This window comes from Carassius auratus, chromosome 1, assembly GCF_003368295.1.
Source record: "Carassius auratus strain Wakin chromosome 1, ASM336829v1, whole genome shotgun sequence".
Taxonomy (NCBI): domain Eukaryota; kingdom Metazoa; phylum Chordata; class Actinopteri; order Cypriniformes; family Cyprinidae; genus Carassius; species Carassius auratus.
In genome coordinates this window covers 21,682,660-21,694,250 of record NC_039243.1, presented here as the reverse complement: position 1 = coordinate 21,694,250, position 11,591 = coordinate 21,682,660, and the positions used below count along the sequence as shown (strand labels likewise).

The following is an 11,591-nucleotide window of genomic DNA, read 5'->3' as shown; positions in this document are numbered from 1 at the left end:
AACCCTATATGTGAGTGCAGGCCAGAGGGGGAGTGGGGAGGGGGGAATGCCTAGTGTGAGTACACCCTATAACAAACCCGATGCCTGGCCCACATTGGAGCAATGACATGAAAATTGTCAAACAAGTTGGGGCCCCATCACACTCAATCTGAAATACAATGCTTTGCTAAATGTCCAGGGGCCCGTTCTTCGTACGTCGCTTATTACATCCGAGATCAAATGATACATCCAAGATGATATCATTGTGCTAATCGGGTTCTTAGAACACACCTGTTGTGTATGATTAGTATCGCTGGCTTGAGTTATCTGAGCATTCATGTGTTAGCTTAAAAGGGGATATGTATCAATACTCGAAACCATGATCAGCAGTGCAGCGATTGGCTGGTGGCAAGACGGCAATGTAATGACGTCATATAATTTAAAATGACACCCGACGAAAAACAAATTTCTGGACTTTTATCAGGAAACAGCCAAGCAAACAAAACTACATGTTATAAAAGATATATGAAACAGATAATAGATACATGTTATTTTATTTTTTCACGATTCCCAATTATTTAGATTCCCAATTTATAGTAGTTGTGCAGTCTTTACATTTTTATTTCAATGTAGACGTTATCTATTCATTTTATATTTGGACAGATTTGCTACGTGACAGCACTAATAGAAAAAGTTTCTTAAGGGTCAATATCATGTTAGCTGCATCTCCATCAAGCCACTCTTATAATAGCAGTCATCACTCAAAATAATGCACCACTCTATTATCTGTATAGCATGAGTGTAAGACTCTAATACAATTATGAAGTAATAATTTTATGACAAATACATATTTCAGTGAGTAAATCTGGCTCTGGCTGTGTCTATAGTAGGCTGTTATGGACTACACAGCAATTTTAAGTAATTTTTTTTTTATTATTATTATTATTTTAAATTATTGTCCCTGGATCAGTACGATACTCTTGTAATAAAGTAGCGGTGGTAGCAGACATATTTTGAGTATCAGTTCTGGTTGAAAAGAAGCGATCTAATCCGGTTTACATGAAATAAGCCTGCTCCCGAGCAGGTTTAAGCTTACGGATCTGTTGTCATGACAGCAGCAGCTCCAGGATAAGCTTCGAAGAACAAATGATCCAAGATCACGCCAAATTGTCAACGTTCAAACCCAGCTAACAGAGTTAACGACGTACGAAGAACAGGCCCCAGGTCTCAGGGAGAGGAACTTAATGCAGTGATGCCAGAAAGTATGTATGTGAGAAAACCACCAAATCAAACCAAAAGACCCCATCTTTTCAATAAAGCAATTTTTATTTGAGGTGGTAGAGGAGAGTCAGAAAAATCAAAAAGGTTGAGCAAACAGGGAAAACATGCCATATGAAGATCACGGAATTAGAGAGATCTCCAGTAGGTGTTAGGCAAAATCCCCATGACCATTTCAATGACCACACTCTAACAATTTCATTGAACACTCCCCTGGCCAGCCATCACCACGGTCCCCATCTGCCCCATGGTCCCCATTGCCACCACGGTCCCCATTGCCACTGCGGTCCCTGACCCTGGCCTCCTCCCCAGAAGCTAGACTGTCCACTAGCCTGTACGTTTCCCTGGCCCAGTCCACTTCCCTTACCCTGGCCACTAACCTGTCCCAGTCCACTTCCCTTACCCTGTCCCGGTTCGTGGCCACTAGCCTGTCCCTGTCCATGGCCGCTAGCCTGTCCCGGTCCCAGTCCACTTCCCTTACCCTGTCCGTGGCCGCTAGCCTGTCCACTTCCCTTACCCTGTCCCGGTTCGTGGCCACTAGCCTGTCCACTTCCCTTACCCTGTCCCGGTTCGTGGCCACTAGCCTGTCCACTTCCCTTACCCTGTCCTGGTTCGTGGCCACTAGCCTGTCCACTTCCCTTACCCTGTCCGTGGCCACTAGCCTGTCCACTTCCCTTACCCTGTCCGTGGCCACTAGCCTGTCCACTTCCCTTACCCTGTCCGTGGCCACTAGCCTGTCCGCTTCCCTTACCCTGTCCGTGGCCACTAGCCTGTCCGCTTCCCTGTCCTGGTCCACTGCCCCGTCCGCTAGCCTGGCCTTGTCTGCTACTCTGTCCCTGTCGGCTTCCCTGGCCTGGTTTGCTGCCCTGTACTGGACCACGTGGTTCACTGCATGCAAAGCCACTGGTGGTTGGGCAACACTTCTGTGTGGTCGGACACTGTCCATCATTGAAACAGCTTTCAGCCCACAGTGGAATCATCTCCGGTATGGGACACTGACCCGGCTTCACTGCGTGGACACAGATAGTCAGCTTTAGTTGGTGTATATACACAGTTATTCCTCTATTTTGTAAAGCTATCATGTGCTTAAAGATCCTAAGGGAAGAATTGAAACGCATTTTAGGGGGAGGGGGTGGCACCATTTATTTTACCACAAACAGCCACTGGGTGCCATCCAAATTCCTTTTTAAATGGAATTTAATGGAACATGTAGCAAATTTCACTCTCAATATTAAATCTGACAGAGCAGCCACCAAATATGGAATCTTGAGACCCAGACCATTCCAACAATGTATACATTGTCAGGATTACAAGAGTTCTGATTCTTAAACATTTGGAATGGAAAGTATGAGGTCCATGTCTCACCATAAAATAAGTGGTATAACTTAGTCACCATTTAGAACTAGTTGAGAATGCCTTAAGGTCAGATTTCATTTAAATTTTTTAAGTCTTAAATATTGAAGTAAAAGTAATGCCTAAAAGCAGCAGTTATGAACAAATGGTCACACACAGCTTGAGTAGCAAGATGGTAATCAGTTTTATCATATCTTCCATTTTTTATTTTTGGGTAAGAATAAACAGCACTTCTTCCAGTACTTGTTTCCTCATGTTGGAATGAAAGATACCACTTCTGGAATCTGCATCTGAAGTAGTATTTGGAGTTACACGGTTCATGTATCTCAGAGGGGACATAGATGCATTTAAACTGTAGATACAGATGTACAAGTAGGCCTTATGTTTTAGGATTTGTGCACAAGCATGCAAGTGAGCATGGCATAACAATTGATCAGATATAGATGTATAGTAAATGGACCAGAAATAGATATATAGTGTAGAGGGCCTCGCACAGGGCCTCACACCCCCCTCTCAGCAATTGCATATCAGGGGCCATGCTAGGAGTCTCAAACCCAAATACACGTCTGCTTTAAAGCAAAAACATTTTAAAACCTACTACTCATCCCTAAACTATGTCTAAAAGATGAAGTCATTCATTTCTAAATTTTAGCAGTGTAATGCAGTCAGCAGATCTTCTCACCTGTGCTTCGTCTTTGAATGGTGCGAGTCGTGTTCAGGTATCCAAACAGACACGATAAAACAGCAATCAACAAGAAATAAACTCGAGCTGTCATCCTCGCTGCCTGCGATCTCACAACAATCATTGCTAGAAAACACGTTAAATTGGTGCATCAAAAGAAGTAAAAAACAAAGCACAAAAAAATAAGAAGAAAGCGTGTTACTGCAATATCTACCTCTGTAAAATGGGGGGTTAAAAATTAAAGGAAATCAGATCAATTGCAACCCTAATTAAACTCACCTGCCTGTAGCTTTCTAGTAATCTGAAATGCCTATAAACTTGTTCAGGTGAGTTTGATAATAATTAAACTAGCCTAATTATGAGAGGATTGTGCGTTTCTATGGTATTGTGGCTTAATGCAGCACTGCAAAGACCTAGTTTTTAATTTAAGCTTGTAGAAATTAAAGTTGGAACTCCTAAGTTTATTTTATTTGGAACCCTTTATGTTTAAAAGGATTATTTAAGTAAATATCAAAGTTATGATACCATGGGCATGTTCAAGTTCAAAACGGTGCGCAACGTTTTGCTACTGTTTCCGGGTTGAACGTCATGTGTTGAACGTCATGTTTCCTGGAAACGGCGTTCACCGGTGTGCAACGGGGTTTGAGATGCGTTTTCTCTTGTTTGGTGGGTGTCAGAACTGCAGTCCAATCAGCAGCAACATGTATATAAAGCACGCGGTATTAAATTGAACTGGCACAATGGCTTCAAGGAAAATAATGTACAAATGTGTTCGTTGCAGCTCGGTATACTGAGGATATTAGAAGACATGTTTGTCGTAAGTTTTATTGTAAAAATATAGGATATCAACATAATGATTTAGTTGTTTATATTTTTAGCTTCATTGCAAGTGTATGACATTTGGTATAGAAATAAACAATGGTAATTAAGTGCTTTTCCTAAAAATGAGAAAGAAAATACAGGGTATTAAAACCGTATGAACTACAAATAAAGTCAGTATGTGAGGCTAAATAGATGTGTTTTAGTCTGAATTAGGCAAGAAACACAAAGAACACAGATATTGGCCTTCTCAGCTGCCATAGTTAAAACTCTTGCGTTATCAGAACAGTGTGTTCAACGCATCACCGTTTCTGTTTAAAAAAAAGTTGTGCAAGGTTTTGTCGGGGCTGAACGCAGCCCTGATTTCACATCATGCACTGGGGCATGAATAATTAAAAATGTTACAATTTTCACTGTTTTTGAGTTGTATTTACACTGATTTATGGTTGCTTTTGTTTTTACTCAAAACATAACATACTGTTTTGTGACATCTGGAGTTCATTTTCTACTCAAAATGACCAATTCATACACAAAAACTTCACTGATTGTTATCATAATTATGGTGTACCAAGTATTGAGGTCTCTGTGTTCATTTGGCTATTAATTATATTGATTGGGCAAATTATCTTAAAAGGATAACAGTCTGTCTACATGCTTGCATGCTTCAATAGCATGGTTGTTTAGAGTGCTATCTTGCATTTAACATACAGATTTTATTTAATTCAGGGCCGGTTTCCCATACAGGGATTAAGCCTAGTCGTAGACTAAATGTCATTTTAAACCTGGATTTATTGAAGTAGCTTTCTCACACATGGATTACAATAGTCTCAGACTTGCACTAGTCTAGACTTAAACAATCAGATTTCTAGAAGTAGGATTAGACCTAATTCAGATCTAAATGAAGTCTTAAATTAAACCCGGTCAGAAGCAGGTTTAACCTCAGATTAAAAACTTTTTGCCTCAAGGCTCACGTCCACAGTAGCAGAAAATGGATTACCTCGACTATTTCAACGACAATCAGAGACCAAGACCAGAAAGAAGGTTGCTGACAGGAGCAACCCACTAAATGATTTTGATGATTTACATTTTCTTGACCGTTTCCATATGTCAAAAGAAAATGCAACAAAAATTATTGGTTTGCTGCAGCCCAAGCTTTCAGGTGACTTAGTCAGGGGCACCCCTATTTCTCCTTTCTTACAAATATTAATTATCTTAAGGTTTTTGGCATGTGGAACCTTCCATTGTGAAACTGGGGATTTGTGTGGTGTAGGTGAATCAACAGTGTGCAAAATAGTACACAAAGTCTGCAGTTCTATATGTGAACTGAAAAAGGATTTCATCAAATTCCCAAATGCTGCTGAACAGGCCACCTACAAGGTAGATTTCTATGAATATGGGAACTTCCCTGGAGTCACTGGTTGTATCGACGGCTGCCACATCCCCATCAAGTGTCCCTCTACAGCAGATGCTGAGGAATTCAGAAATCATAAAAACTGGGTTTTTATAAATGCAGTTCTCCGATATTGTTGCACGTTGGAAAGGTTCAACTCATGACTCAAGGATTTTGCACAACTCCTCTTTGTACGGTCAGTTTGAAACAAGACAACACTCTGGAATTATACTTGGTAACAGTGGGTATGCACAGACAAACTTCTTGTTCACCCCTTATCTCCATCCAGTCACACCAGAGCAACAGCGCTATAACCAAGCTCACCAGAGGGTTAATAGAGCGCATGTTTGGTGTATGGAAGAATCATTTCCAGTGTCTCTGAAATACACTGTGGTTTGAACCTAGGAGGTGCTGGTTATTTGTTAATTTAGCCACTGTGCTAAATAAAAACCTTGGATTGTTTTGGTTATTTTCAATGAGTTTGTGGATATGCTCTGACCTGGCAGTTTTTAGAGCCTGTTTACAGCTGGACATAATGTTTTCCCACGCAATTATAAAAAACTTCCAAGTTAGTTTTTCTCCATTTGCTTTAAAGACTACAAGTTTCTTTCTTGAGAGAGTGATTATAACTCTTATACCATGGCACAGTACAATTTTCTCTAACTTTTATCAATCTGATGGGGGCAACAGCTTCTAATGTATTAGAGGAAATAGTGCCCATATTGCCAGTCATTTTGCTAGTTCATGTGTATTTTGGGGTACAAATAGCAGTTGAGATAAATCAGGCAGCTTATTTGCGAATCTGTCTTTGGTGGCTGGAACAATAGTTCTGCCCTGACGGTAACGCTGAGCCATATAGTTTTAATATCAGTGGTACGCAGCATACATGATACAAGGAAATGGTCTGTAACATCATCACTTTGAGGTACGATATCTATATCACTAAGATCGACTCCATGTGATATAATTAAATCTAGTGTATGATTAAAACGATGAGTGGGCCCGGTGACACTTCATTTACAATAACTGCTTTAGGTGTGAGTGATCTAATATTTATGGGCCCAAACAGTCCCAAAAATTGTTTTTGTTCATTTACTTTAAATTTTTCTGGTTTAATCACGATAAGATTTTTTCTAGATCCTACATTAAATTTATATTTTGACCTCACTATTCGGGGAACAGACACAGTCTTAATAGATTGGACAGCGCAAGTACTTTTATAATTTGAGTGAGTAGAACAAAAGTCATCATAATAGTTATTTGAGAATTGGCTTACAAGTCATTTGGAGCGAATTGTCCTAGAGATGTTGTCAGAGAGCAGTTCCGCTCCCACTCTGCTGGGGTGTAGGCCTTCAGCGCAAAAAAGCCTAGGACGCTCCCAGAAAAGATTCCAATTATTTAACAAATAGCAGTTTCTGTTCTTTAGACCATGACAATAACCATTCATTTAAAGCAACAAGTCTTTTGAACCTTTCGTGTCCTCGTCAATACGTGGGCAATGGTCCTGACACAATGATTGTCGCCGCGGGCATCGTCCTGTGAACCGTCTCGATCAAGCTCCTGAAGTCCCTCTTCAGCGTCTGTCACAGCATGGTGTCATTAACCTCGGTGTGAAGCATGACCACTCTGGGACTCTCGTCGGACTTCAGGATTGCGGGTATCTGCTTAGAAACATTGAGAACATGAGCACCAGGGAAACAGTGAGTGTGCACTTTACCTTCGGCTAACGTAGCACGGACATGTTGGATGATGGGAGTCTCCGATGACACAGCTTTACATCCCATCTCGCAGAGGGGAGCAAAGCGGTACAGGATGGAGATCTTGAAGACCGGAGGGGATGAAGTTCTCGCCCTGGGCCTGGCTTGGATCGCGTCCTGTGTGCACCAGGCCTGTGCAGAGAAACACACAGAGTAGACGTGGTGGGACTGTTAGCGGCGAGGTGTATACTTACCCCGGAGTTGTGAGCATCAGTCTGGGATGATTCCAGCGCGGCTCTCCGCTCTCTCAGCTGGGCATGCCTCACCTCCAGGTCGCAAATCTGCTTCTCCACGGCCTCCAACGTGTCCTCTCCTGCAATCAAAGGTAAACATACATCTGCCATTAAAGCAAGTAATAGTGAGTAAAGCAATGGTAATGTGTGTGAATAGAGTATTAGCAATGCAAGCGCGGTTAGTGGCTACTACGCTGCCAATGCTAACGGGCAATAAGCTAATAGTGGACCCGGTAGATCAAAATAAAACCAATAACAAGGCGCTCTGATTGTTTTTATTGTATAATACAATAGAGGATATATTAACATGTTATAGAAATGGAAAATGATGGTATATAAAATAGATTTTTAAGATAAAAAATAGTCGATAAACAGAATACAGTGATGGAGTTCAAACACAGTACACACGGCAACAGAAAAGTTTGGTTAAGAAATATTGAATGGGTTCCAAGTAAAATATACTTATGAGTTCCAACTTTAATTTCTACAAGTTTAAATTGACTACTAACAAAAAATCTTTTCTTTACATTATTTAGTATAAAAATAACGTGTTTGTATGTAGTATTTACTTCACAACAAAATAATTTTATGAGTGTTGCTATGTTTTATTATTTGCCATGGATATTGTTGATTACTCAATAAATGTTTTGCAAACTATGTTACATTAGTGTTGTATTTTTTGTTCTGGTTAATTAAATGAAAGAAAAAAAAAGAAAAAAGAAAAGAAAGCAAAAAAAAAGAAGAAGGACAATTCCAATTAGAATTAGAAGAACCAGCATGCACTGCTCTGGGCAGTGCTGCATTTAGTCGAACACAATGGGTCTCATTCATGAAACACGAGCAGAACAAATTTTTGTGTAAATCGCGTGTAAAGTGGTTTTGGCGTAAATTTTCGGATTCATTAAAACGTTCGTATTTTCTAAATGTTAGTTGGTACGAAAGAAATCTACACCTGCTCCCAGCCACGCGTAAATAGTGCGTTTAACGTCTGAACGTTTTGCTCATTAATACGGCTGCATTTTAATTCATAATCGGGTACATATTTACACAGCATTTTGAAAAAAATATTATATATATTAATTAGATACGGTTTTTCTTTTAACTTTTATTATGAGAGCCAGTAATAGCCCTTACGGAAATTAACCATGGTTTTACTACAAATGAAACCAAAAAACCATGGTTACTATAGTTAAACCATGGTAACCACAAATTAACCATGGTTTTGCTATATTAACCAGTTTAACCACGGTATATGTAGTAAATCTGTGGTTAGACAAATGGGAGTCAATACGCCAAAAAACCATGGGTTACTACAGTTTTACTATAATAAAACCATGGTAATTTTTCGTAAGGGAGGATCTGTAATATGCTGCCAAACTTCCTTTTTTAGGACCTGATATGCAGGCTAGCCTACGCTTGAAAATAAAATGTGGCGTTTTGAATGAACTTCTGATTATAAAACTTCAATTTCTGCAGCTGAGAAATGTTTCTTTTTCAGTCGCTTTTGAGAAGACATGTTGAAATCCTTCGTTTGGTGTCATAATATGATGCACATATATATCATATATAGTTGTCAGTCGGATTTAATAGGCGGGATTTATGGTAATTGAGAGTGAGCGTGCACGCGCGTCCCATTTACGACTGATTGGAATTCATTAACACACACACACATTTCACTATCACATCTGACGTTTACGAAGTTTTTGTGAATCAGGAGAAGAGTTTTCGGGAAGTTTTCTTTACGCGCAAATCACTCAGATATTTACTCGTATATTTACGAATGTTTCATGAATGAGACCCATTGATGCCACAACATGATCGCTGTACCACCTCACCACTGCAGATTCACTTTGCAGTTTACATTGTCACAATAGAAACGAAAAATCCTCTCGTAATTAGGCTAGCTTAATTATTATCAAACTCACCTGAACTTAGGCATTTCATATTACTAGAAAGCTAAAAGCAGGTGAGTTTAATCAGTGTTGCAATTGACCTGATCTCCTTGGATTTTTAAACCCCCATTTTACAGATGATGCAATAACACATTCTTCTTTTTTTTTTTTTTTGTACTTCGTTGTTTATTTCTTCTGACGCACCAATTCAACACATTTTCCAGCAGTGATCATTGTGAGATCGCAGTCCGTGAGGATGGCAGCTCGAGTTTATTTCTCGTTGATTGCTGTTTAATTGTGTTTGTTAGGATACCTGAACACTACTCATGCTATTCAAAGACAAAGCACAGGTGAGAAGATCTGCTGACTTCATTACACCGCTGAAATTCAGAACTGAGTGACTCGCAGTCTTTAGACACAATTTAGGGATGAGTAGCCGGTTTTAAAATGTTTTTGATTGCAGACGTGTAAAATGTGTATTTAGACCCATACCATGACCCCTGATTTACAAACGCTGAAAGGGAGGGGTGGTGAGGCCCTGTCCGAAGACAAGTGAGGTCCTCTACACTTTTTGTATGTGGTGGGGTGCTATAGTAACTAAGGCAACTTTAATCCACATCTTATTTGTTTTGCCGTGTTCACTGGCATGCTTGTGCACAAATCAGTCATCGATTTATTAGTCTATTAAGACCCAAATTCCAGGCCTTTTAAATTGTAGATGGCAAAATTGCTTCTGCATGATTTTGTTTATAATTTCATGTAGGCCTAGTTAACTTGATCCATCTATAACACAGAGTACCGTTTTTATGTAGATGCATGATGTATGCATTTTTCAGTAAAGTAATGGGTTAAACTTGCATTTTTAAACCCAACATTGCTTGTGTCTCTGAGCAATGGACCGTTTACCTTACTGAATTAATTGACTTTTTGAATGAATTTGAGCAAAATGATTCAGTGATTCACTCTTAAGCACTCAAGTGCTTTGTTTCTGAAATAATCAGCTGTTTGACTGAATCTCAAAGACTCCTTTACATTCATCTGTCACCTACTGGTGGGGTTTCCACTTAAACTCGAACTAAATGCTACTTGAGATGCAGATTCCAGAAATGGTATCTTTCATTCCAACATAAGAAAACAAATACTAGAAGTGCTGCTTATTCTTACCCAAAAATACAAAATGGAAGATCTGATTAAAATTGAACACCATCTTGCTACTCAAGCTGTGTGACCACTTGTTCATTACTGCTGCTTTTCAATTTTCCATTTACTTGTACATTTAAGAAGTACACTTTTAGAAGTCACATACTTTAAAACACTTTTACCTCTAGTAATAATCTAAATAGTGATTAACTTCTACCAACGGAATTTTCTGGTAAGACATGGACCTCATACTCTTATTTTGGTGGGATGTGTCTTAGAATCAGAACTCTTGTATTCCTGACCAATGTATATACATCGTTGGAATGGTTTCATATTCGTTGGTAGCTCTGTCAGATGTAATATTGAGAGCGAAATTGGTACATGTGACATGCTTTTAAAAAGGAATTTGGATGGCACCCAGTGGCTTTTTGTGGCAAACTAAATTTGCATCGGACCCCGATAAATCTGCAGGTTCTTTCAAAAGAGACCAACCTTAGGTCTGCGTTCAAAAGTGTTTCTGTTCAAAGCAAGGGAAAGGGATGCAGACAGGGATATGGTACAGCCCCCCCAACCAAAAAAAAAAAAAAAAAAAAAAAAAAAAACTTTAAGTTGGGGGTGTGTTTTTTTTTTTTTTTTTTTTTTTTTTTTTTTTTTAAATGAAATCTTTACCCCGTGAGACGTGGGCTGCGATTTATCTTCATACGTATCCATTTCTCAATTGTGCACATACATCAGTCTATTTCATCATTTTCACAACACATTTTATTATTTTACACCGTAAACTAATACAGGACTAATTTTAATATCTGTTTTATCTGATAATTAATGCAAAGAATAACAATATACATGCGCTGCTCAGTCTGATTTAAGCTGCAGATCTTTCACTAAACAAATAAACATTGATAAACATCTGAATACAAACAGCGATCTTTTAATTAATGCAAACCTACCATAATTACATTACGTTTAATTATAATATACATCTAGCGAAGTTTCATATGTAAGTTTCCTTTACAGTAAATGCCAGTGTTGCAAGACCGGAAGTATTCACACACTTGCGTCGCTGAA

The 11,591-nt window shown here is 39.2% G+C and overlaps 1 protein-coding gene across 1 annotated transcript; it reads left to right on the top strand.

Moving 5' to 3' along the window:
- Window positions 1-1,371: 1,371 nt before the first annotated feature.
- LOC113106907 (serine-rich adhesin for platelets-like) lies at window positions 1,372-2,294 on the top strand. The gene is made up of 3 exons (XM_026268978.1): window positions 1,372-1,401; window positions 1,479-1,716; window positions 1,747-2,294. Exons 1-3 carry the CDS (start codon window positions 1,372-1,374, stop codon window positions 2,292-2,294), a joined length of 816 nt encoding a protein of 271 aa, XP_026124763.1.
- Window positions 2,295-11,591: the final 9,297 nt, after the last annotated feature.